Below are 26394 nucleotides of genomic sequence, written 5' to 3'. Positions count from 1 at the left end.
GGGTTTCACCTTTCAACCCCCTTACCCCCTCGGCGAGGCCATTTAATAGATTGGGTTTGGATTTCTTTCGAGCTTTTCTGCTGCCATCACGCGGGCCCATATCCTTACGGGATGTGCCTTCACGCGTCCCACTTTCTCCCACTCCCCTCCCCTCCCCTCCACCCTCGCAAGCTCCTTCCGCTTAAAATCCTACCACCCTTCCACACCGTCCCTATTTGCAATCCCTTACTCGGTTCAAAAAGCTCTCACAAACGGACTCTGGCGCTGATATCCTGGCTGTTTTTGTTTCTTTTTTTTTTTTGTTTTGCAAAACGGGACTCTTGGGGACGAGACCATCCTGCCCAACAATCCAGCACGGCACAAAATAAACCCCCAGGAGTCCTTTATTGCTTGTACTGGATTGCGTTGCGTTCGGGCAGGGGAGGGCGAAATAGCAAACAAAAGCAAAACACAACTCCCCAATGAAAATAAAAGCAAACAATCGTTTCGCCGTGGCGCAATGGCGAGATCAGACGGATGATAAAGATGAGCATCGGTTCGGGGTGAAGGGGCGTTGGTAGAAGTGGGGGCAAAAGCTGATAGCTGGTAGATTCCGCTATACCTTCCCGGTATCCGGAACGAGCGGAATTTTCGAGTTTATTTATTTATGTTTATGCTCTAGCGGTTGTTTTTCTCTTTTTTGTGCGCATTTCAGCATCCCTTTTAACCGAGACACACGTTAGATACGCGTTGTTTTCAACGTTTTATTGTTCGGTTGGTGTTCGTTGTTTTTTTTTTATTTTGCTTTTGTTTTGGTCGATGTTAATGCCTTCCTTTCTTGTACCTATGCACACATACACTCACGCGCATACATACGTTAGTGTGCAAAGGGTGGTATAAAACTCATCGCAAAGCATCCCCCCACCCCAGCCGAAGCACATTTCATCTGTCGGCTTAATATTGTTTCATGTATTATTCTACCCTCACCCACCAGTTATTTCCACCCATCTCATCACCTTTTTACACATAAAAAAACACACACACACATACATATACTGGGATTGTTGCTTCTTCCCGCAACGAGAAGGACCTTTGCCGGGATATCTCCAAAACTCCTAAACTCCATCCACCCCTCCCCAACACGGAGCAAGTGTTTTACGAATGAATGCACAGCCCACATTCCATCCCTTAAAAAGATTTGCTGTAGGGGGGAGGAATGGGGAGGGGTTGACGATGGGAGTAGAGTGGGTGATAACCAAACTCGTGGGTATGTCAAATCCCCATGAACATCCGCAACAAACATACAGTTCCTCCGAACAGGAACAAAAAAACAAAAACCATTCGGACCGTGCGTGGCACACACGTGGCACTGGGCCATCCTTCCACCCGGATGCGTTGCTTTCTGGTGGCAACAAAGCAAAGCAAAGCGCTGCTAAAGCCCGGCACGGTACGCCGCTGTGGTTGGTTTGAATTCTCACGCCACCTGAGCATCCATGATGGTGCGTTTGTTTCATCCACCGTTTTCGTGCTTGATTTGGGCGATTGGCATACCGCAGCAAAGGGGAAAACATTTTCATCTCAACTCATCCCGTTTGCGGACCTCCCCTCTTTTTATCAGCCTGTCAAAAAAGGGGGTGAAGGATATTAGGAGAGTCGGTTATTTTTTCTTGCATTACTATATTTAAAAATGACGAAAACTTTCTTTTCCTCATCGTCACAGGCAGCTTACGCGGGGAAGCATTTGGTGCCGATACATGAGAGCAGTTTTTATTATTCTTCAAAAAATATTCTAAATATTATTTTAATTATGATACATTGTTTTAGAGCTTTTGGGTGTTCATAAATTAAGCGTTACGTAAATAATGTTAAAGTTTATCTTTAAATTTTCGCAAAACAAAAACAGGATATATTGTTAATGTTTTTTTTATGAGAGTTTCCTCAAAACATAAATTTATTTAAAAAAAACTCCTTGATTTGCGTTACTCACTTCCTATTACTGTTTGATAGCTTGACCCTTATCATACCACGAAACACCACAGACATTTGATTAATCGTTAGCGTTTATAAACGCTTGACAGTTGACATTGCACCGTACCGTCCTATCGTCGATGGGTATCTTAAGGAAAAACGGGTGTCCAAACAAACAAATAAAAAATCCTCCACACGCCACACTTTAAGATCACGAAAAAGAAGCAACACTTTCAACATCTTTTACGCTCCCGCCTTCATCGGACAGAAAAGAATGAAGTGTACCGTTGGGACTTAATCTTATCGCCGAATCGAAAGGTTTTTCCAACCGCTTTTGCCAAACAGAGAATGGAAACCCCTTCCCGAAGGGTTTTCTTTCACTGCTGTTGTTGCTGTTGTGGCCTGTTTTTCTTTTGTGCACCAACGGCACAAGCGTCCAGGAGCGCTACTCTACGGCATTTTTCCGTCGATGTGGAAACTGCACTGGTGCTGGGAAAATTGTGTATTCATGACCGAAAGAAAGTGGAGAGAAGACCGAAAAAAAAACACGTCGACGAACAAAAAAAAAAAACATACCCCACGAAACAAACTCATTGGAAAGCAGCTTTTCCCATCCCACCACCCCCTAAAATAAGCCGAGCGCCGAGCAAAAGCGGGACGAAAAAAAAAACAGTTATGAAATCATTTCCCAAAGCAGCTAGGATGTGTTCATGTATCCGTACGATCGTTGCCTCTGCCTCGGTGAAACGGTTGGCGAAGGAGTTTTGAATGCATTAACCGGAAGGTATGCCCACGTGCGGGCAGTAAATGAGAGAAAGATAACAGTAGAAATAATATGATACCAGCGACCAAGACTCGGAATCGACCCATTTGCATTGTCTTCAAATGCAAAAAAAACATGTTCATGATTGTTTTCCAAAATGCTATTCCGCCGCATTGAGCGTTTGCCAGGTGGATGCGGTCAATTGGGTTGCTTCCGGCATGGGGATCCGTGTGGAGCATGTGGTCATACTCTTTCTCTCAAAAAGTTTCCAATAAGAATCCACCCCCTGCCCCCTTTATTGTGTGGAGCTCAGCCACCCCCGGGGGAGTGACTGCGTGTCTGCAACAATGTTGCAACTTATATGTTCCACCAGCACTGCATACCGACACGCAAGACCGACCTTCATGTTTTACCTGCTTTCCGGTTGTCCATTAGGGAGGATTTTAAGCAGTCTTTTGAGTAGCTGTTTACAAAGTTATTCCCAGTGACCGGTGGAACTCCCGCTGCGAGGTAACAAGTTGTTGGACGCTTGAAGAACGTCCCAAGAGCTACGCTACTAGCGTGCAGATGAAGTAGTCAGCTCGTTTTTGGGTGTACAATGTTTCAACCACACTGGGACCCTGCTTCCACGGAAAACGTAGGTGTGATGTCCGGTTCGGCAAAAAAGTCATGTTTTACAACGGAACAAATGCTCCGTGGGTTCCAGGGACATACCGCTGCGATGTCTAAAACGTGCGTCCGTATAATGACCCAAGGTACATGTGGATGTCGCAGCAGGTTCCGATGTTAGTGCTATGAAGATGCGGTTGCTCCAAGGCAACTTCACTGACGAATCAATTAAAACGAGACGAAGAGAGTTTTATTCTGCACCGGAACAGGTGCAGTAGACGACACGAGACAACTCCTGGTTTTTAAACTCCATTTTCCATCTTGTATGTAGACATCCTAGAAGATGACATCCTAGAATATTTTCCTCCATAGCGTTTTGCGAACATCATAAATCATCTGTCAATACGTTTGGCCAAAAAAATGGTCAGGCAAGCAATCATCAGCCACCGCGCACCCGAACAACTTCGCCCAAACCAAACAGAGCACAATCAAACCGCGCAATACCTTCGGACAGTTCGGGATCCTATTAAAAAATGATTGATAACTTGATAGCCCGCCCGGGAGTTCTTTGCCGGAAGTTGGTCTATTCACTGGCAAAACGATAAAATGGCGCTCCTCCTTCACGGGAGGGAACTCTTCAGTTCGGTGGCATATGATCCCAGAGCAGATCAAGATGCCACCTGAACTGCCCCACGGGTCACCCCCCAAAACTCTGGGACAGCTGGTCGAAATTGTCGCCCTCCGTACCGGACCGGTTGATTGATAGCAAAACGCACGTCCCTTCCAGTGACTGAGATGTTGCGACGAACCCAAAAACACAGCGGAAAAGGAATCTCACCCAGACAGAACGAACCGAACGGATCCTTCCCGTGAAAAAAAGCCTGTACACAAACCCCCACCGGACACGCGATAGCAATTTATCAGCCACTCCATTAATCACTAGTCGCGCACTCGTACGCGCTGTTATCGTCGAAAAATTTGCCATCCAGTCACCCAGTTCCAGTGCGCGCTGGTGAGACAAACAAAACAAAAACAAACTTTGCATCGCATGCTAGTTTCATTATCAGCTGCGGTTGTGGTTTCGTGGTATTGCGTTTTTGATTTAGTTGTGGGTATTCGTCTTTGTGCGGTGAACTTTATCTTCCTTTTGCACAGGATGCAGTTTCAAGTTCAAGGTTTTTTTGTTCCGAGGCACCATACCGGGGACTCTGTGCTCATCTGTCATCTGCCTATCGGTGGGAGTAGTTGACAAATTGCCCGCAGATAGTGATCGGCGCTGTGTGAAGAACACATTCAAGTTCACCCAATACCCGATGTCTGCACAGGATGAAATAGCTTTTCCCTGAGGTGATAATAGGACGATACTTGGGAGGGCTAATTTATAGAACGAATACGCCTTGGGACGTATTGGTGTGATCTAGTCACTTCTAGGACGTTATTCAGGTGGACATAGATGCATCTTCACCACCTTTCTTCTTTTTCAACCAGCAATAACGATCACACTTGTTGATTAAAAACTTCCCAGCTGATGAGTTCAGGAGAGACGCCAGTAGTGATCATTCTACGAGATTACTACTTCATGTCATACTTTGATACAAACCTTCTACTCTCGCTCGGACATTAAGAGAGTCACCAGAAACCAATCAGGAACTACCTTTTTGGACCTGAGCTTCCTAGTATTTAGATGCTTTGTAAATTCGAATTAGTTAAGATAGTGGATGAAGATTGTCGTCTACTTCAAGCGAAGATATTAACTCAATCAACCATCAGATGGGTATCTTCATTTGATGGCCTTCGATGAAGTTTGAAGACAATAAACAGAGCAACTCAATGTATAGAGTCTCTTTATGGCATTCTTCATACTGGAGTCTGACATCTCCCTAAACAGCTATCTCTCTGTGACCTCAAATAATTTTAGATAAATTGCGGATATTGGAGCGCCCGTAATTTCACTATGAGATTTCAAACCCAGACATGATTGAAGAATGCTATTTCGTCTGACCTGATGCACCGAAACACCATCAACACAAATCAAAACACACCCCAAGCATGTTGATCACTGTTTAGTAATGCCACCATGTAAAGTCCGCATGTACGGTCCCGCTGTTCGACTACAAAAAAAAAGCTCTCCACAAAGTCTATGGAACAATGAAACCCGCACGTCCGTGTCGGTGACATAGTCGGGGCACCGGAACAGTTCGGAGATCCTGGCCAATTTCATGCATCAAGACCTTCGGCAATTTGTCATCGTCCAGCCTGGCCGCTGTGGGCTTTGGTTTCGAGTCTTTATCACTCTCTTGCTCGCATATTTCGCATCGCAACTCCGGGACTCCCTGGTTCACGTCCCGAGACTCCTGCACCTCCTTTATTAAACGGGTGATGAGCGCTGCTCCTGCCAACCATACCCAACCTCACCACCGAACTGTCCCAACAAAAGAAACGCAACATCCCGTCAGGCATCTCTTTCAATTCTTCTTACAAATCTCGTTTTTTTTTTGCGTGTGTTTTGGTTGGGTTTTGCTTTATTTTGAAAATGGATGTTAGTACCGGCGGTACGGATGGCCTTCGGATGGTTTACCTTCGGGCTGATGCCGGTTTCGGTGCACACGTTCCAAAGATTTCATTTCAGTTTGCTGGCGCTGGCACCCTCACCGTTGCGTCTCGCATCCATTGCAGACGGTTCAAATCCATTTCGCAAAGCATAAATTTGTCAAAGTGACTTTATCGTTCTCTTTTCGCTGTGCTTTCGAAGCAGCACGCTTTGCGCTATTGCGCATACGTGTTGCGTGTGTATGGGTGAGTGGTTGGGGTTGTTTTTTGTTCTGTTCTGCCCAATTTTAAATTTTGCCCCACGCTCCTTCCCTCCCAACCACGTGCAGGAACCGTATCCGGATGAAAACAGGCTCACAGACCGGCAAAGAAGGAAGAAAGAAAAAAAAACAATACCATCGCTCATACGTATATGTGTATTCTTGGGAGATTGTTTTTTGTCATGTTCCGACCGCTCCCTTCATCCCCTGGTGCAAGGGCGATTTGCTTCCCGTTGCGCCTGCAATTCCGGATCACATCTTGTGCGATCTTGTGCCTCCCTGGCGCACTTGATGTCTCTCTTGCAAACGGGACCGTCTGCTGGATGGTCTGTGGGTTTCATGTTTTCTTGCAAACATTCTGCATACACCAGGCTCGCGTGCTGTCCTTCGCCGAGTCCTTCATTTCCATGTCACTCGCATCGTATGCCTTAACCGTATGTCACGGGGAAGATTTCGCTGAGGTAACTATGGTCCGCATCCGCAAAAAGCATTTAAGACGCGCACCGTAAGAACGAACAGCAGAAAACGCAAAGACAAACGGAGGGGAGTGAAAGAAATCTCCGAAAATAATACACACACTCACACACACACACAAAATTCCAACCCACCGAGCCGAGTATACAATTTCATCCCTTTTTTTTTGCGCTCCATAAAGCAGACGAACAATGGGTTTTTTCGCCCAGACAGCGGCCAGCGGCCATTCTTCCCATGGGCACACGGAAGGAAGCTGCACCGTCTTAAGCTCGAATGGTGGAGCAACTACCTTTTTCCGTATTCAGTTTCTTTTTCATGTCGTTGGCGAATCGTTTTGTTCTGTTTGTTCGAATTTTTTGGGATGAGCCGGCACCCCGAGCCGAACCGTTGGGTTGATTTTTTTTTTGTGTGCGCAAACCTTGGTGCTTTTGTGTCCCTGTCTCACCGATCCGGTATCGCATTGTCGTCTAGGTCGTCGCTGTGTGGTCCCGATCCGTTTGGTAGGCGCAGGGCCGTACCGGAGTCATTCCCTCGTGAAGGATGCGATTGAGAATATGTTGAGAACATTTTTCGAGGTGCATTAAAGATCCGGACCGTGTGAGATAAGCATATCTGTGCTGCTCAAATATGTTGGGGAATGAGAAATTGAGAATCTGCAAGCATTTGTTAGCCTGAAGGGAAGAATCTTCATGGGTTCTCAGAACTATAGAAGATTTTTTTATGTTTAGTGAATATGGTAGTAAAGCAATAAACAAGTAATTAACACCGCTTCTTTCTACGCATTACCACAACTATCTTAATCCTTAAGCTCTTCAGCTCTAGCACAACCCGAATCATTGTTGCACGCGCTTGCGATTGTAACAAACTGTCACTTCTTGACGTTGCCTCCATGAAAAGCAAACCCCCCCCCCGCAACGCGTGCCCCAACCGCGCCCCCTCATAGGTGACAATGCCCTTAGCACCGTGCCGAAAAGAAAGCAACCCGCTAATAAATCAATTATACCGCAGCCTAATGCACGCACGCCCGGTTCTAAATGGTAATCCGATTGGCTTTGGCGTATCGGTTTTCAGCACCCGGGGCGCGTTCCCACTCGACCGCTAATGGTATTTATCGGTGGCCAAAGGCGGTCGGTTGGCCGTCTGTTAGACAACGGCTTAGTCGCGCACGGTTGGACGTGGTGAAAAGTTCTCGACACACAACAGCAGCCGAACATAGCTTAACGTGGCAGATCTGATTAGAAGTGACAATCCGAGCGAGACAAACAGCGGTGAGTTTCGGTGTTGGTTTCGGTTGACCTTTTTCGGTCCAAAATGAAGGCATGTGTCGCGAGTCTGACTACCAGATTATTATTCAAAAAATAACATTTTCACCAGTATTTTGTCAGATTTTTCGGGGTTTGCACGTACCTTCAAGTCTGATTGATTTAAATTCTGTAAAAGAGTACTTAAATTCAAACTCATTACGGCAACTCCTAATAAATGATTTTTGTATGGTCCCACCAAGTATACAATTATTGTTACTTTTTGCTAGATTACTGAAGATTTATCAATAGATATTAATCAATTCAACTCTATCCACTTTAAAAACTCATGGTATAAATATTCTGTCTGGTCCCAACAAGTGCAATATAAATTATTCCTTTGTTGGGAACATCTTTACGAGCTCAACTGTAATTACTAAGTCTACTCATAATACACAATTTCTATCTAGACCCACCACAAAAATATTTTCATAAAAACGCAATCTTTTACATTGGAAATTGCAACTCATCTTAAAATATAAACAAGTACAACTTTGTTCGCTTGGCAATTCATAGCACAGGATTTCTACCATCTGGTGTAACATTAATTCTTCTTTTACTGAGTAGTTGGGTTCTTTGTAATATTTACAAACTCAACTGTACTCACTTAGCTAGCTCCTAAACTAGAATTTCTATTAGCTTCCACAGGTCTATCAGTTCGGATTTATTCAAAGAATGTGTTAAAAAATTAGTTATTTGTTACAAAAGCGTTTTTTTTTTCATTTCTCAAACTATTAACCAACACCGCATCGTGTCATTCCACGTGGCGTTGAACACCTGAACGGGAAGCTCTAACGGAAGCTGTGCAAGTAATTAGCCGTTTCGCGTAATGATTTTGTGGCCGAAGGGACCGTAACCTTCCGCACACAATGTATGGATAATCGCGATACTTACTTCTTACATTCTTTTCTTTCACCTTCCCACCTCCAACCCTGCCACCCTGGTACCATCTCATTTTTTGTTTCGCTTTCATATCTGTTCAAACAAACAACCGCACTTAAAAAAAAACACACGGACGAAAAATCAATCCATTTTTCCGGCGAATTGCAATCAGCGCGCACTAATCAGAAGGAATTTTGCTAATTTTCGCTAGTTCCCTTATGTTCCGTTCCAGGGCGTTCCTTTCCGGTTTTGTTCCGTTCCCCCTTCTCCACCCTTATTCCTTCGCTGCGAAGATGCAATGAAGATTATTACCCCCCAAAAACGAACGAAACGGAACGGGTGCGTGTCCGTATAACGCTGCGGTACCTTAAAGCGAAGTGAAGCAGCAAAGGATGCTGCTGGGCTACGGGCACCGGAGTCGTCCTTAGTGGCAGTGCATTATATTTGTTGCCTCCGTTTTAAAACTAAAGCCCATTTAACGCAACGCGCTCTACGCCGCGTGCGTGAGCACATTTTCTATGTGTTCTGGGGCCCTTTAGGCGCTTGGCGCAGATAAATGACGCAATCGTAAAAATTATGCGTTTGCCCACTGACGTTACGTACGTTACGCCATTAGGCGACATGCAGCGATTTTGTCTCAAACAAAAAAAAGAGAGAGAAAGAAAGAGAGAGAAAGAAAGAGAGAGAGAGAGAAAGAGAGAGAGAGAGAGTAAAGTAAAATAACGACAGCACAAAATCGAACAGAACATGGCAATTGCAGAGTGTTGTCGTCGTTATTTTGTTTATAACTTGTTACACCAACTTCCATTCGCTCCCCACATACGTTTGTTTGTTGCCGCACGAACGACCCCATCCGGGGGTGCTCCCAACGGCAGGCAGGAATCATTATCAGCTCCGCACCAAACATCCTTGGAACACATACACACTTGTGCGCGCATTAAAGACGTCTGCTGCGTGCTGGTTCAGTTGCAGCAGTCGACCGCTAATGAATTCACGATTACATGCTCATGCGATCGTTTATTAGCCTAAAATGTATGCTTAAATTTAAATAATTAATTAAATTGCTTTTCTCCTCACTGCATCTGAGCGGTTCGTACTGTTTTTCTTTTTTTCATTCGCTCTCGAGGTGAACCATGCGCACTTCACTTCCACAAAATGGCACTGCACACTATGGGTTGCCGAGACTTTGTCACATTACACAAGATATGATGGTTATTCTTTTTTTTTTTGGGTCTATAATTGTAAATTTACTGAATTGATTTTTGGAACATATTCGGGAAAATCTCTTTCGAATAAGTAAAAATAATTAATTAAATTAAGTAAGTTTAATACAATAATAATAAGAACAACACTAGTGTCCAACTAAACCTCTGACAAAACTCTGAACCAAACTCAGAATGCCAATAGAGTTCGCTTTACTCAAGAACTGCCCAAAATGATCTCAGAATGTTTATAAATGAAACGCGGCGCATGAGTTCCATGCACTAGACGAGGTTTATCCGGTGTCACTCTAGTGACATGAATACTTGGACATCTTTTCTAGATGCTAAAAAATGATGCGGATCACTTTTAGTCCACCAAACACTCCATAGTGTTAGCATTTCCCATTACTCCCCTACTACTTCTCAGGAGAAATACATCGCAAGCGCAGAATGAAGAAAAAAAAACTCCCATGCAACGGGAACATTTTGCGTTGTTTGCTACCGAAAAAAGTCCGTGCAGTCGGTGGTAGCGTCAGTTATCAAGACTCCGACATGATCTCGGTCCCCGTGTCAAGCACCACACGTTTGTGGTTTCAGCTCACCGTTTCGCGTTGCTTGTAAGCTCGTCCGGGTGCTTGTCCAGCACTTTTGCACGTTTGCCTTGCTGTTTTTCCACCCCTGCTTTGCAATTACCTTCGGCCCTCGGAAGTCCTCCGAAGGCGATCGACTGATCGTGACAGTGTTGCGACGACTGCCTATTGCTGCGTTAGCTAGCGCAGAACAGCAAGAAGCGGAGAACACAGAACACAAGACGGAACGATTTATACGCTTTATAGCTCCAGTTTACCTGCAGTATTGCAGTCTCCCTCTCCACCTGACGGTGGCAGAAAAGAGACCGTTGGGAGGTAAGAGGTAAAGGATGTGTCACCGCAGCACAACAGCGTCCCGTGTGCGAAGATTTGGTGGACCTTTGTCCATGGGGTTTACGTTTTGCTTGCTTATCTTGTCGATTTACGCATTCGATTATCGCACGTCGAGATCTTCCCGGTACGTGCGAGGATCTGAGCGGTGGACGTAGTGCAACTGCATCCCGTGCGCTGGTAGTATTTGTCACTCGCTGCACTCAAAACCCCCAACCAGAGCAACCAAACACCGGGTAGAACGAAAAGCCTTCCCATCATCCATCATCGGCTCGATTCGATCGCAGTGCTCGATATGTAAATCTTTGCGCTCGTCACCACCGCCAGAGGCTGGCACTTCTTCGCTCCATTCGGTCCAGCACAACACACACACACATACACATCTGCATGCATCGGTGTACCTTTTAAGCCGATGCGTAAAATGTTTCGCATGCATAATAATACTCCGGCTCGACCAGTCACGCTATCGCCGCACGGCCGTGCATCTCTATTAGCTGCGGCGACTTCGAAACCGCGCACCGTGCTCGTGTTCGGGTGGTAGATTGCAGTTCCGTTTGGTGGTGTCCACTTTTTTTGTATTTTTCCCCTACCCCCCCCCCCCCTCCCACCTTCGAGACCTCCGGCAACGATGCTGCCGGTGCGTTTATCTCGTGGCCATGTTTGCAGATACTTTGCCGTGTAATGGTGGATGATAATTTTATTATTGCATGCGGTGTGGGTTTGTTTTTTTTTTCCTTTTAGCCTTCCAACCTTGGTGGTGGCGGTCGATCCCGCGACCCGATCCCAGGTATTATGGCTTCCCATCCGAAACCCCGCAAGATATACCCGTGCATGCTCGTGCATGGGGTTGAGGTTAGTCGCAGCGACAAGTTATCGTAGAAGCTCTCCGCTACTCTATCATCAGCGGTAGATCCTGGGAGTTCCTGGAAGTTCCCGGGCACGGTGCGGGACACATGTTCCCATACATCGTTTCACTTCGCCTCGGGAGCACGACCCTACCGTGATAAGTGATGGCTTGGCCTGGAGGGTATGTGTGGCAACTGATGTGCTGGTATCCGTAGGAGGTACTAGTACGTTTCAATATGAAGCATTAGACACATGTGATGAATGACAAAAAATTAGATGTTTAATCGTGTAGCTAGTTGATTATTCATATCGGTAGTTATTGCTATTTAGAAGATCCTTTCTTCAGTGCATAATGGTACATATTCGGACCAACTGTACTTGAAAGACATCAATAGGAGTTCCTGGAATATTTTATCAAACCTCATCATGGCTGAGATGACTTCCAGCGTATAACTTTTATGACTTCCATAACTTTAATAATATTACCATAATTTAACTACCATAAATTGAAATGAAAATAAGTTTGATGAGCCATTATTGAGGCGTTGATCGGGAAGCTGTAGTAGAGTTGTAATCACAAGTCTAACTTGGATCGCCTTGTATTTCCAGCTTCTTGACGCCTGCTATGACCGATACTATCATTAAGTCATTATTACAAGAAGAAGATTTGAAGAAAAAGAAGAAGAAGAAGAAAAGGAAGCATAAAAGCTTTAAATGGGTTATATTATATAAAAACTCCATAACAAAGCCTGATCCTTGGGTTTTGATGAAACTACTTCCACATTCGTGATATTCTTCAACAAAATCTTGATACGTCTTTAAAATTTAAAATAAATAGCGTTTGCCTACAGTAGCCTTGAGAGTGATCTAGTAAATCGTATGCAGTCGTGCACACCTTTTAATTAATCATTCCCAAATGTTTTGCCACGTGAAGACAGGTTCCGGAAAGGGTAGGCAGCGCTAGCCGGTCAGCTTCTTCGGTCCAAGCCGAAAGAGCCATGGAACAAATAAAAAAAAAAACCAAATGAGATGAGATGGCGGGAAAAAATCAAAGGAATAGTTTAGATACATCCTATCTAAATTGACTTAAATTATAATGCATGGGCAATGGGTGAGGAGCGTTTCATTTTAATAATCTATTCCCGCCGCGCCCTCATTTTCACATCAACACCCGTCTGCCGCTTCTCCGGCTGATGCTACGCCATTGGCCGGGATCGGGCCGTGGAAATGGAAGCGCATGGAAGCTAAAACAAACGAACCTTTTGCCGGCTTAACTTATCGCCAACGTTCCGATGACAGCAAGAGTGTGTATGTAGGGGAGGTTTGTGTATGTGTGTATGTTTTTTTTATTTCCTTTCTTGATTCATCTTACAATTCGGTCTTTGGCGCGTTTCTTCCCATTTACCTCTCGCTCTCTCCTTTTTTTTCGTTCTTCGTTTTGTCAGCCCTTTTCATTCCTTGTCCTGCTTTGTACTTGCGTATATTAAGCATATTTAGAGCACATTCCACAACCCGAAAAGCCACTTGGAAAAATACTAGTGCTCTTCAATGCGTCTCATCGGTCGCCTGGTGGCGGCATTTCGGCATCGGAAAGTGGATCAAACGTACCGATTTCTACCGCAAAGGATTGCATTGCATCGGTGGGATCAACAGTTTCCGCTTCTTTTTTCTTTCCATTCTCATTTTCCGCACGCCGGTGAATGTCGGTTCGACTCCACGCGGTCCGTCGGAGTTCAACAAAGCCTTATCTCTCAGCTTCGGTAGCGCATCGGAAGCAAAACAACGCACGAAATACAGAAAAAAAACAGGGAAACGGAGTCGAAAATTCGTTCCTTCTCTGCATAAGTATTAAGGTACGGGAGCGAAAAATAAAAACCCTCTGTAAGATATTCTCCACTCTGTTCGAAAGCTGCTACTCATGCGAGCTTCATCTCATCAGCTTATCCGACCAAACAACAAGTGGAATGGTATGTTGCGATGGTTCGTCACAGGGAATGAATGAAGCCGGTTCATCTCTCGTCACCCTTTGCTGCCATTATTCATCCCTCAAAACATGCTACAACACTTAACACTTACAACATGCCGCAATTGAAGATTTATTTACTTTTCCACCCGATACTCCATAGACCTTCGACCGTGCATGATGATAAATGTTGCGAACCAATCAATTCGGGTCGAAGGTCGAAGCGAACGTGACCCAAAAAAATTGTTTCTGTTTTCATTTGTTTGCCTTATCTAGCAGCAAATTATAAGCTAATGTTAGAAAAAGGATTGACAAGTATCAATAAATAATTTACAACAACATTTTGAAAAGACAAGCATAAAAAAACCTTAAAATAAATAGAATTTTATGAAAATATTAAGGCAGTGAAAAAAAAAAATAAAAATAGAGTAACAAATTTAAGAAAAAACTAAAAAGCAACAACAGTGATAGCTGTACTGAAAATCATTTTAACACAAACTTATAAATTAAATCAATGAAATAAGAAATATAAACAAATACCTGATTTACAATTAAATTATTTAAATAATTGAAGCAAAAAAATACAGAATGTTGTAGAAATTACATAATGAAAAAAACCTCAGTTAACAACACCAAGCTGCAAAAGCAAAACAGGAAACAGGCAAATTAGAAAAGAAAACTTCAACTTTAATATCCCATTAGCACAAATACCACCTTAAATGACGGATATTTAGCTCGTGTTTTCCCATCCCTCGGCTCGACGCTGCTCATAAATGTCATTCGTTCGAAAACGTTTTGGGGCTTGAACCTTTCAAAACCGATCCATCCATCCACCTGAGGCCGCCCAGGTCGTGGAGATCTTTCAACTCGCGTCAAAGATCACATGCCCACCTGGCCATGTGTAAACCATGCAAAGAAGCCAGAAACGCCGGCAGCGCTTTGGGGAGAACCAGGTCGAACAGGTTCTTTCCCGCGAGCTTCTGGGGTCCGCGCACGCCCGACAACGATTACTGCTGCTGCTGCTGATGATGATGATGGCTGCCGGTCACTTTGAGCCTAACCGACACATTAGCCTGAGGCTTCTTCCGTTCGTCCACACCCGCGATACCGCGCCTGGGTGGATTTTCGGACGACACATCTGACGAATTCGCTGAACTTTCCGGCGGCACCTGGCTTAGATCTCGGCCACTTCTCGAGAGAGTTTAATGTTTGCTTCGCTCCCAAAATAGCCCAACAGCCTCCAAAGGTTGGATGAGGTTGTCCTGAATAGGCAGGGAACGGGAGTGGAAAAAGTGATTATTTATTGGCACCGCTTCTGCTCACCTGCTGGTGAGGATTTTAGGATACCTCACGAATTAGAAGAAAAAAAATCACAACAACAGCCAGAAACATCGCTGTCAATATTAATCGTTTCCGGAGCATGATTATAATCTGCATCTAATCAACTCCGTATTGGATTAGACACGCAGATGAAGGAGTTACTGAGAGCATCCAGCATTTTTTTTTTCGTGGATCGCTGTTCCGGTACGATGGTGATGAGTTAATAAGAAGTCAATTCCACCACTTAAACGATTTGGATTGGAGGTAGCTGAGGCCCCTTTGCATAGCGTTAAGCTAATCATTCCGCCATTATGGCCAACCATGAAAACTTAATCGATTTGCAATTCACACAACAACAACAACAACGATCTAACTGGTTCGTCTTATGTTACATCGATCGAGCTTCACAAAAAAAGCTAATCTTCAGCGCTGTGTGTATTTCTTCTTTCTATAAAAAATTCATCTTTCTTCGCCGTTCTTCCAGACCTGTCCCGCTCAATCGTTCGTTAGGGGCAGCACATAATCGAACGGATTCGCTTATCAGTGGCCACAGATCGGAAGAAAAATTTAATCATTATTCATAATTATAACGCACCCTTCACTTCACCACGTATCTACCGCGTTGGCTTCACAAACCTCGCTTCTCGATTTATTACTTACGCCGTTACGCCACTCATTTATCATCGTTGTATTTTTTTATGCATTGGTTGCTTTGTCTCCTTTCTCATGTGTGCGAGTGTCTTTTTTATAGTAAGTTTTACGGGTCGGAAAACTTAGTGTCCTTTTGATATGGAATATGTGTCTTGAGAGATACATTCTTCCCACGTTACCAACATTGTATATTCGTGGATTGGTTTTTGTGTTTTGTTTACTCCTCGCATTATTAATATTTTGTACAGGGTTGTCCATTGTAAAGATGTAATATTGTGTGCAATGTTGTTTGCATTAATTAGGAAAGAACAATTAGGACACTTAACTCAAAAATACTAAAATGATGAGAGGAAATTTTCATTCTATGTGTTGTAAAATTAAAATAATACAAAAACAATTATTCATTATTCCTTTGATTATTCGACAAAAAAAACAAGACTAAACATACTTTTAACTTAATTCAATAATTGCCTTGCGTGGAAGCCCCATCAATTTTACGTAAAAGATTCAAGCGTAATCTCGTGCTACAAACTACGACGAAAATATTCAGCAAACCCTGCATTGCACACTTCTGTTTGAAAGCCTCACTTCCTACCACCATTGTAAAAATGTGCTGAATGTAAAAAAGTGATTAAACGATGGAATGCCGTGCAGCATCATCCCTAAGCAAACTTTTCGCTTTTTGTTTTTCCTTACCACTTGACCCAGCTTGCTTTCCGCGAATGTTGACTTTCTTATTGCAAGCGTTTTGCCGCTCTAAGCTCTTCATTTCTTGGTTTGGGGTTGGTGCCGAGAGAACGACCAAACGATGGCAAATGCTCGAACAAAACCATCATATCGATTACGAAGTGCATCTCGGGCGGTAATAAACATTCCGTGCACCAACCGTGCACCGAGCGAAACGGGTCAACCGTTCACCACCGTGTGCGTTTACTCCCTGCGTCCATCTGACCATCTTCATCATCGCTATGTTTTAGCTTGCCGATTCTTTCCTTCGCGCTAGTGAGGCAAAGAGGGTTCATATTCTATCGCAGCAACGCAAACCGCAAACAATTCACAATACCCAAAATCTTTTCCGCCCTGTTCCTGCTCGCCGGTAAGCTGGCTGCGACGCATTGTGTTTAGTTCGTTTCGTTTTTTTTTGTGTTTTGGCGATGTTTCAAAAAATGCTAATTTATTACGTACGTATGTACACTGTCGAAGAATGGAAGAAAAAAAACCGGCCTGCTAACGTATAACCCACCGGGAAAAGGGAGCTCACCTCTCGAGGAAATGAAAAACAATTCATGAAAGCAGGCGCACTCATACATTACTTCACCTGCTAGATAGCACTGCTCGAAAGGTGTATTGTGCAGGTTTCTTAAAGAACAGAATTCCACATGACGCCGCAAGGTTTCACCGTTTCGTAGCAATGGCTTTGGTACGAAGCGAATAATAAATTAAATTTCTTTCCTTTGCTGTTCGTTCCAAAGTTCTTGCTTTTTTGTTACTGTTCCAACCGCAGCTTAAGCGAATTGTAATGACCACAAAAAAGGTAATAAAACAGTTTGCTTTTGATGAATGCATACTTAGAGAAGTGTTAAATATTCACGGTATTTTAATTTAGCAGCAAATTTTTGACATACCAAGAATAACGTGATTTGAAAAATTAAAATACTTTCAAAACGTTTCTCAAAACAATAAAGTATTAGTGGGTGAAATTTTTTTGAATGGAATCTTTCAATACAAACACAAACGAGGTTCGTCGCTTTTATTGAAGTCTTTTGTTTGGAAGATCGTTAATCGTTTAATCAGTTCAGTTTTGTTTCTTTAATTTAAGGAACATATTATGAACTTCTGTTTTACTGTTTTTACACATTTATGTTACAAAATACCAATTGATATTTGGCATACAATAACTATGACAAATTTTAATCAAAAAAGAAACAAAATAACAAATAATTTGAAGCTCGTTGCTTATAATAAAGTCTGTTGTTTGGATGATCGACTAATAATTCCTTTAGAGTTTTTTAATTTTATAGAAGTTGTTTTTTATAGTTGTAAACCATAGACAGGGTTTAACCAGAACAAAGTTTCTAACGTACTCGAATCATTTCATTGTTTCACATCACTACCTTTTGGAGAGTCACTTCTTGTCGCACACTAACCATAAAACCGAAAGTCATTTACCACCGCCTAAAACGTTAAACCATGTACCTAAAGTCGTTGGAGGCAAATCAAAACCCGCTGTGTAAACCTTTTACCCGCTCACCTAGAGCGAAACAGGGAAGGTCGAACCGTCGTGCAAAATAAACGGAAAACGATAAACGCACGCTCATGGCAGGCAAAACAGCAGTAGGCATGGTAAGAAAACCGTCTCTCCGAGTGCCAATTCCATCTTGGTTTGGCTTCGTGCTCCCCCCGTGTGTGGGTTTCCAGTTGCGATGTGGCTTTCGATTTCGTACCGTACGGCTGGGACGAACCTTCACCCCAAACGGTATCGGTTGCGCAACAGTGCATATGTGCAACTGACTTATGCACATGTGCCATTGCATAATGATGTCCGCACGTTTTGAGAAATGGATGAAATTTGTCATTCGCGGCAGAGCGGCGTACCCGTTGCCCGTTTGAAACATCGTCCCCGCGCTATTCGATGGGCAAACGGTGCTCACAGTTTCGTGCACTGTTGCCATAATTCATAATGTTTATTTGGTCTAATTACGTGGGCTATTATTTACCGCGCATCATTTACCGTGGCGTCCTTCTTCGTGGCTAAAATCCTGCGCTGGTGTTTCATGTTGAACGTTGGCAGCATTAAGGTTTTATTCCATTTAATGCATGCTGGGTGCAAAGAAAAAGGTTCAAATATAATCAAACGAAGGGGTGGGCCACGCTTTCGATTCGGCGATTAAGTGGGAGGCGAATGTGAATGAATCTTTTGGTATGGATAAATGTCGCATGAGTTATTTACTTTTTTGTTAACGTTTTCGTTCCGCTCTGAATATTTGTTGGATTTTTTATTGATTCTATATGGTTAACAAATTGAGAATAATTGTTAAATGCTTCAATTGAAAAAGGTTTGATTAAAACAAAAAAATTAAAAATCAAAAGACTACAACTCAATTTTTAAGCGACGAACCCGATTTAAGCAAAAATTCCGTATTTCGCATGAGTTATTTGCTTTTTTGTTAACGTTTTCGTTCCGCTCTGAATAGTTGTTGGATTTTTATTGATTCTATATGATTAACAAATTGAGAATAATTGTTGAATGCTTCAATTGAAAAAGGTTTGAATAAAACAAAAACAATTAAAAATCAAAAGACTACAACACAATTTTTAAGCGACGAACCCGATTTAAGCAAAAATTCCGTATTTCGCAAGAGTTATTTGTTTTTTTGTTAACGTTTTCGTTCCGCTCTGAATAGTTGTTGGATTTTTTTATTTATTCTATATGAATAACAAATTGAGAATAATTGTTGAATGCTTCAATTGAAAAAGGTTTGAATAAAACAAGTATTTTAAAAAACAAAAGACTACAACACAATTTTTAGGCGACGAACCCGATTTAAGCAAAAATTCCGTAGAAAACAAAGTTTTTTTAGCTTTAGGTACATTACCGAAAATATTGTTTCATGCCACTCCACTGTTGACATTCACAAATTTTGATAATAATTATTTACGTCAATTATTATATCGTTCGTATTTTGAACCTTTCATAACACAATTGCTGTTGACGGTTTATGTCGCTGCTTGCAGACAGTACTAATTGCTCCCATTTCCCACTTACACCGAGCATTGTGATTCGTGATGATCTCGTTCGATTACACTAAAGTGTAAGAAAGACACCGGTACCGTACGGGAAGGTTCATTGTGCTCGCGAAGTACCATTCCACCATCCGGTGCAATCAAAGGGGTTCGGACGCGAAACCACTGCACATCGATTCTGCAAAACCGCTCTGTAAACAATCACGATGACCCCGATAATAACAACGATGATGATGATGATGATGATGATGATAATGATTACGATAATAACAGTAATAAAGGGCAGGCTCCATGATAATGAGGATGACTCTTTATCTGAAACAATGGTCACATAAATTGCTCCAGCAGAGTGTAGTGATCCTGCGCCTACTCGATGGTTCGATCATGTTTTGCAATGATTATTCCCGCAGCAGACATCGTTTCTTTGGTGAAGGTTGAAATAACATTCCGATTGCTTCAACATTGTCATGATGGGTGCAGATGCTCTGAAGATGATTTCACGATTTTCCTTTCCTTATGAGCGACGGCGAATGAGTTTCTGACAGGGTTGTATACCCTGATGAGTATTAATGCCCGACAACTAAGCGGTATTCTGGAGTTGGGGAACGATTAAAGGGGGACTCTTTTAATGACTACTCTCAGGCTCTCAATGAAAGAAATCGAGCTATTACCGCGTCTTGAGATACACACCAAAAACCTTGACGTCATCGAAAGATATTCTAAAGAGATTTTTGTTAAACCATACCAAACATTCTCTTGTGGTTCATCTATACAGTGTTGGAGCAGCTGTACAAATCCGGGCGTTCTACCACCAACACCGCCATCCGGTAGAACCACTCTGCCCCGATGTCAGTTACTGCTCACCGTGCAACGGATGGTACGCAACGAGTCTCTCGTCACGGCGGATGTCAGCTGGTCGGCAACCCAGTCCGACATCTGCAGTGGTACCAGCTTCGGACTTCCCGGTTCCAACCAATGTCTCGTCACGTGGGAAGTGTCCGGCGGTGGGCTGATGGGTAACCTGCTGACTGAGTCCACCAGCGTGCAGCTATCGCTCTGGTCCGACACAAACTACCGCGTGCAGGTTACATGCCGCAGTAAGGTAAGCTATCATTTAGAATGGAGCCTTCCTCCAACTGTGATGCCTCATATATGCCCTATTTCTTTCACTTAACCATTCCACAGCATTCGAGCTCCCTGATCCGGTCGGCACCGCTTGTTCTGAGTACCGCCGGTGCCAGCACCACGCAGGAGGCACATCGGAAGACGCCGCTGCCGGATGTGACGGCTTCCACGGTACAGCTGCTAAGCGAAATTGCCGAAGGTGATGACGATGAGGCACTGGCGCGCGAACTCGACTCCTCCGAAGACCTCGACCGGGATGGGCACCGTAGGCGACCACCGGGTCGTCTCCATCCCTGGCCAATCGCACGTGAAAGCGAGAGTGAGATCGCTATCCTGGCATTGTTTGTCGCGATGCTGCTCTTTCTGCTCGTCCTGCTAACGATCGTGATACTGGTCAAGTGGCGGCCCGCCCCCGGTGAGCCCGACCGGCACGAGAAAGCTGTACTGGTGGAGAACGACGTTATGGTTGAGATCCTGCACGTCTAGAAGCACAGCGGGTGAGTGTAAATATTCAACGATCGCAACCTAACCTGCTGCCCTTGGTGCGGGCGATCGGATTAGCTAAATGAAACACATGCAGCAAACACACTTTGGTCAAGTCTCCCTTCGCTAGTGAATGGGGTGAGCAAACAAAAACCAACGAATTAATCTAGCTAGAATTGTTGTCTAAGGCTGCCGTAACAAAGCGGACGAAAAAAAAACAACAAAAACTAATCTCACACGCCATGAAACAAACGAACAGCAAAACTCCCGTTTATTTTCCGTTGGCGTTTGCTTCTATTCTTAGCACAAACAAATGACGCTGAAATTTCAACTCTACACTCCACGACTCCAATCCTTCGCTTTGCCTCCATTGATTGCATCATTTGTAGATAAATGCCTCTCATTAGATTTTTAAAATGCAAAACACCACTGTTCTTTAGGGATGTCGTTTCGCAAACACCCAATACAAAACAAACAAACAAAAAAACACCGACGCACTATGAATTAAATCTGTGTGTATATGTCTGTTCTACAACTTCTTCCTCGCCTACGCTTAATTGGACCGTTAACGGACTCCTAGTAGACGACCAGAACCGATGAGCGCGAACGAAAGCTAATTGGAAATAATTGTCTCGCAAACCAGTGTGTGCCCAAGTTTCGGGAGTGGATAATACGAAACATTATCAGGAAAATTACTCAAATTATAGCGCTCGACGGTGGTGTGAATTGGCTGTAAGCATAAAGGCATAATACTTGCTTCGTAAATGTTTCACACAACGTATCCGTTCAGTACAAAACATTATCAACGAAGATGAATTAGTGAAAATTTCAATGCCAAAAAGCGCAGAAAGGAAACGGGCCTATTTTAGCGAAGGTGGTAATACATTTTGGCGTAGCATTAAAAATGGCTGTAGAAAGACGACAACAAACAAACATCATTTTTAAATATCGAGAAGCATTTTTTTCCATCCTTAACGCTTGCTGCGCGATTATGTAAATATGTGCATTAAAAATTGTTGCCAAGCTAAGATTATTCGTAAGATTTTACGTAAGATAAAGAAAGAGATCTATATATTAGAATAGGGCAATGAAGATTTTTTTCTAAAGCTTTGTTTCTAAAGTTACAACAAAAAGCTAGAATATTGTGCCAACTATAATATACAGATGACGTATCGTAATGCCGATGAGAGTGTATCCCCTTTTCCGTCTTATTAGATTTTAACAAAAAGCAACTCTCAACATAGCGAAATATAAAAAAAATAAAATAGCATTAAAAAAACACACACACAAAGAAACATAAATTAACCTCCTCTTGTGCAGGAAAGGCAAAATAAAAAGAAAAGCCACAAACACAGGGCCGGAAAACCTAATCAGTTCCTTATGCAAGCAAAAGAGAGTCTCCGGCCATTTGCCTGCCAGCAGTAGCAGTAATCAACCGATTGATAGTTCAGCATATCGTTGCCGTGTTAGTCCCAGCAACAGCTAAATTAAAACAGCAACGAATAAAGACAACAGCAAAAAACCACAGCAAACGAAAGATAAACCTGCTGAGCTGACCGAGCACGAGCGAACGAGAGAAATGGAAAGATAATTGTAGCAAAAGCATTAGTAGCAGTTTCTTGCTTTGCTATTATTTGTTTTGCTTTGGAAGCGAGAAGGATTGACGAGGGAACGAACGGAATGGGGTAAGAGAGAGAGAGAGAGAGAGAGTGAAGAAGTAACCAGGGGAAATAGTGGTAAACAGCAGGCAGGAGGAAAACAATCAAATAATAATTGAATAAAATTGTAATAAATTATGTAAATGATTGAATCTCGATAAGTTTTCAACTTGTTTTGTGTAGCTCGCGCCTGACTTTTTGGTTCTCGTGGTGTTCTAGCTCCCACAGAGTGTTTTATTTCATCCTTTCCCTTCCTCTCGCTCCCTTTTACCCCTTTTTCCTCACATTCGTTTCAATTTCAACTAAAATTGGCGTAGTGGCCGTGTTGTTGGGTGATTTTTTTTATGCTTGACGGGGACGGCCGAACGACCTTGCCGAAGATTTTCGGCTAGATTTGCATGAGGATAGTGAATATCACAAAGATATACAAAATAAAAAGACGACCCAAACTGCAAAAACGCAGTCACGAAAACACAAACACGACTGTTCGAAGCAGAACTGATTGCTCTAATCCATTCGATAACGTTACGTTGGTTATAATTAATCGAATTTAACTCAATAATAGCAGCAAATTCGAAACACCAACCAAGAGGATGAAGACACAACATAAAAAAAAAAAACAAAACACAAATACACACTCACTAAGCTAAACAAACAAATCACAACCACGGTTTGGTTCGATCGAGTGCAGTCAAAATTTCGGGAGCTTAAATAAGAACACCAAAGGAAAGGCACACAAACACATCGCTTCACCAGCAATGGGACGCTCACCGCTCCCACGGTGAAAGTGATGATGTTGAACGAAATTACCGGAGCAGCTTTTAGAAGCAAATTACTCCAATTACGTTCGATTTATCGACGCAGAACCCGAACCTGCAGTGTTGTTCGTGTTTCGTATGTTTCGTTTAAACCAGTTTGTAATTGGTTGAAGAACGTGAACAGCACAGAAAAGTGTTCGCATGCAATGCTCACAAAACGCCACACAAGTCGTTACACGGCATTGCTTCGGCTGTACATCTTGCTACTAATAGAAAAATTAGGCAAACTTGACTATTCTGTTAAATGAAGATTCTCCGGAGTTCTCCAAGTCAGTGTCCTCAATCCAAATCGTTTTATTCTTTTTATAAATTTTGCGTCCCAATATTCTTCCTACTTATGGGCCTATTTTATATGCCTGTCATAAGGTCATAAGGTCTAGTTTGAAGGTATTCAACCGTTTGGACGCCCGGATTTCTGACCGTCACAAAAGCGTCAAATTTAACTAGCAAACAGTGCGCTAAAATATTGAAGGCGAATGCAACTTGCGCGTGCCTTTGCCTTTGCACAGTACGAAGCAATAATTACTGCTAATTGACACGCTGCCCACCCGGTTGCTTGACTTAATAGACTTGTACCTTTGGTTTGCTTTGCAAAAACTGCAAAAGAAAGAAACTTTTGCAGCAGTGCGCATCTCTGATAATGTGCGTGAAACGGTGTTTGGAAGCTGCCCTGCTAGTCGATCAATCAGCACACTCTAGCTGCACCTCCTATTTGCAGCATACAAAACCATCTAGTGTGCCCGATTCCCAGTGTTATACCCGACTCCGCTGTTTTACGGATGAGTCGATGGAGGAGGTGACAACGGAATGGAACAGGTCGGGCACAAATGTAAGAACCCAACCAGCAAAGTACCGCGGAGTCTTCTACCTTCTTGCTTTAGTTTACAAATGGCACCATCATTAGCGTTTACAAATGGCTCCACCATATTTCAGCGGAACGAGATGAGCCTTAGCTCTGGAGCGGCCTCCGAACACTGAACTGGGCGCATTCATAAACGCCAAATGAATATTAATTAATGCTAGCGTTGCCGTCCTCTGGCCCGACGCGCGAATCCCCGCATCCGGCGTAGGATGTTTGCCGTGCGGACGTACTACGTAACGGATTCCAATTTTTGGACGACCAAGTGCACTGTGGATGGCGTTGCGTACACCGCATCATTCCACTTCGCACGGCCCAACGAACCATTTTGTGGGTCACTGGCTGACTTCCTAGCACATGCACAGGGCATTTGCTTCGTGCAGTGCAATTTACATACAATTGGCTGACAGTTTTGCGACTTCCGCCCGGTGGCGTGAACTTGGCAGTGAGTTGTAACAGCACCCGTATGCAAATGCATCGCTACCGTTACCGTTCGATTGCTCAAATGCTAGCGAGCTTTCCCCGCTCCGTGTTCCGGCGAGTTGAATGAGTCGTAAAAACTAACCTCAAAACTCTGCACTTTGCATTTTGGTGTCCGGCTGGAGGGGAGGCTGGAAAGAAAAGTGGGCAAGAAATTGAAACTATTGTACGCTTTTCGAGGTTAGAAAGCCCTTAAATAGCCCTGACCAGAATTCTGACTATAACACATCGTTACCTATATGCAACACTATCAATAACTTGCACCAGTAGCCAGTATCAATCCGCAACCCAAGCAAAGTCGAACGAATTCCACAAATTCTACCAATCGAGTGAAGATTTAATCAAAATCGTCGACAAATCCAGTCAAGTCACTCATGCGAGATTACGATTTCATTAAAACTTCCCAACAGTTTCCCATCCGTTGCGTTCGTTTCGTATAGATTACACCAGCACCAGCTACGCAACGCAACTACCCGAATCCAACCGGGTTGTTTAATTTAAATTTCCAATTTATTTGTCCTCCTTGTCAGTAGCGGTGTCCTTCTCGGAGACATCCCAACACCAATCAGGTGCAGAATGTCAAGCGCAGCGTCGGAAGACATTCCACAAAAGACAATGAAACTGGATGTCCTTCGGGGTAAGTTAAGTTCTGCAAACACACACAGCCACAATCGAGAGATTCTCAAGAGTGGAGCTTACTGCGAATGGAGAGAATACTTAACCTGACCTCGATGGGGCTTCCACTTGACATACCGACCAGCTGACAGGTGTCAACAGCCAGTTCTTAGTTCTTTGTTTTAACTTTGCCACCAAAAAAAAAAAATAAAGAAAAGGCAAAAGGTTCAACTGGAGGTGGAATTCTATATTCATTTTTAATAGTACGACGCCACACTCCGCTTGTTTGAAACCGAGAGCATCGCGATGCGACCGCTGCTACCGCATTTCACTTGCTTTTTGTGACGCTAAGGTAATAAAACACCATTTAAAAGCTTTCAACGTGTTGATTTAAAAACTTTAAGCGTTTGCACATTCCGTAAGGCAGGGAGGGGGGGTGGGGGGGGGGGGGTAGCCATTTTTTGTTGTTGTTTTACATCATAAATTACAATTATTGGACGGCTTTTACAGGCTTTCTCACGGTTAAGTGGCTTGAACAGTGCTGATGACCCTTGGGCAGCGATGCTTTAGACTTGTAGATTTATGATCTCAACGAGAGCTAATTAAGAATCAATTGCTTTGGACGGGTGGGGAGGGGTTTTCAAGACTTTTAGGGTATTTTTGGAGATGTGCACAAAATCTTGAAAATTATAGATCTTAGGTTAGAGTAAAAGTTGCCGAAAATTCTAACCAAAATCCCAACCACCCTTCCCAGGCAACTTTCCCTGCAATGTACCTGGGAAATTGGCAAACCATGATGTCTAAACTGGCCGAACAAATGGAAAGCAGAACACGAGAACAAAACAATGAACAAACGAGTAAAAAAAACAAAACATGGAGGCAAAGCTCACGAGAAACATCGCGCACACAATGGGATTACGACTC

The 26394-nt window shown here is 43.3% G+C and overlaps 1 protein-coding gene across 1 annotated transcript in view; it reads left to right on the top strand.

The window, feature by feature from the left end:
• Nucleotides 1-22739, top strand: part of LOC128307083 (transmembrane protein fend-like) — a 56266-nt gene extending 33527 nt beyond the window's left edge. Inside the window, exons 3-4 of the mRNA XM_053044804.1 lie at nucleotides 20208-20534; nucleotides 20618-22739. Of these exons, the coding sequence (XP_052900764.1) occupies nucleotides 20208-20534; nucleotides 20618-21043 (753 nt within the window). The 3' untranslated portion in view covers nucleotides 21044-22739. The remainder of the gene's footprint in view (nucleotides 1-20207; nucleotides 20535-20617) is intronic.
• The last annotated feature ends 3655 nt before the right edge of the window (nucleotides 22740-26394 follow it).

The sequence above is a fragment of the Anopheles moucheti genome, chromosome X (genome assembly GCF_943734755.1).
Source record: "Anopheles moucheti chromosome X, idAnoMoucSN_F20_07, whole genome shotgun sequence".
Taxonomy (NCBI): Eukaryota; Metazoa; Arthropoda; class Insecta; order Diptera; family Culicidae; genus Anopheles; species Anopheles moucheti.
Note: the sequence above shows the minus strand (reverse complement) of the source record. Positions and strands in the feature narration are given on the sequence as shown.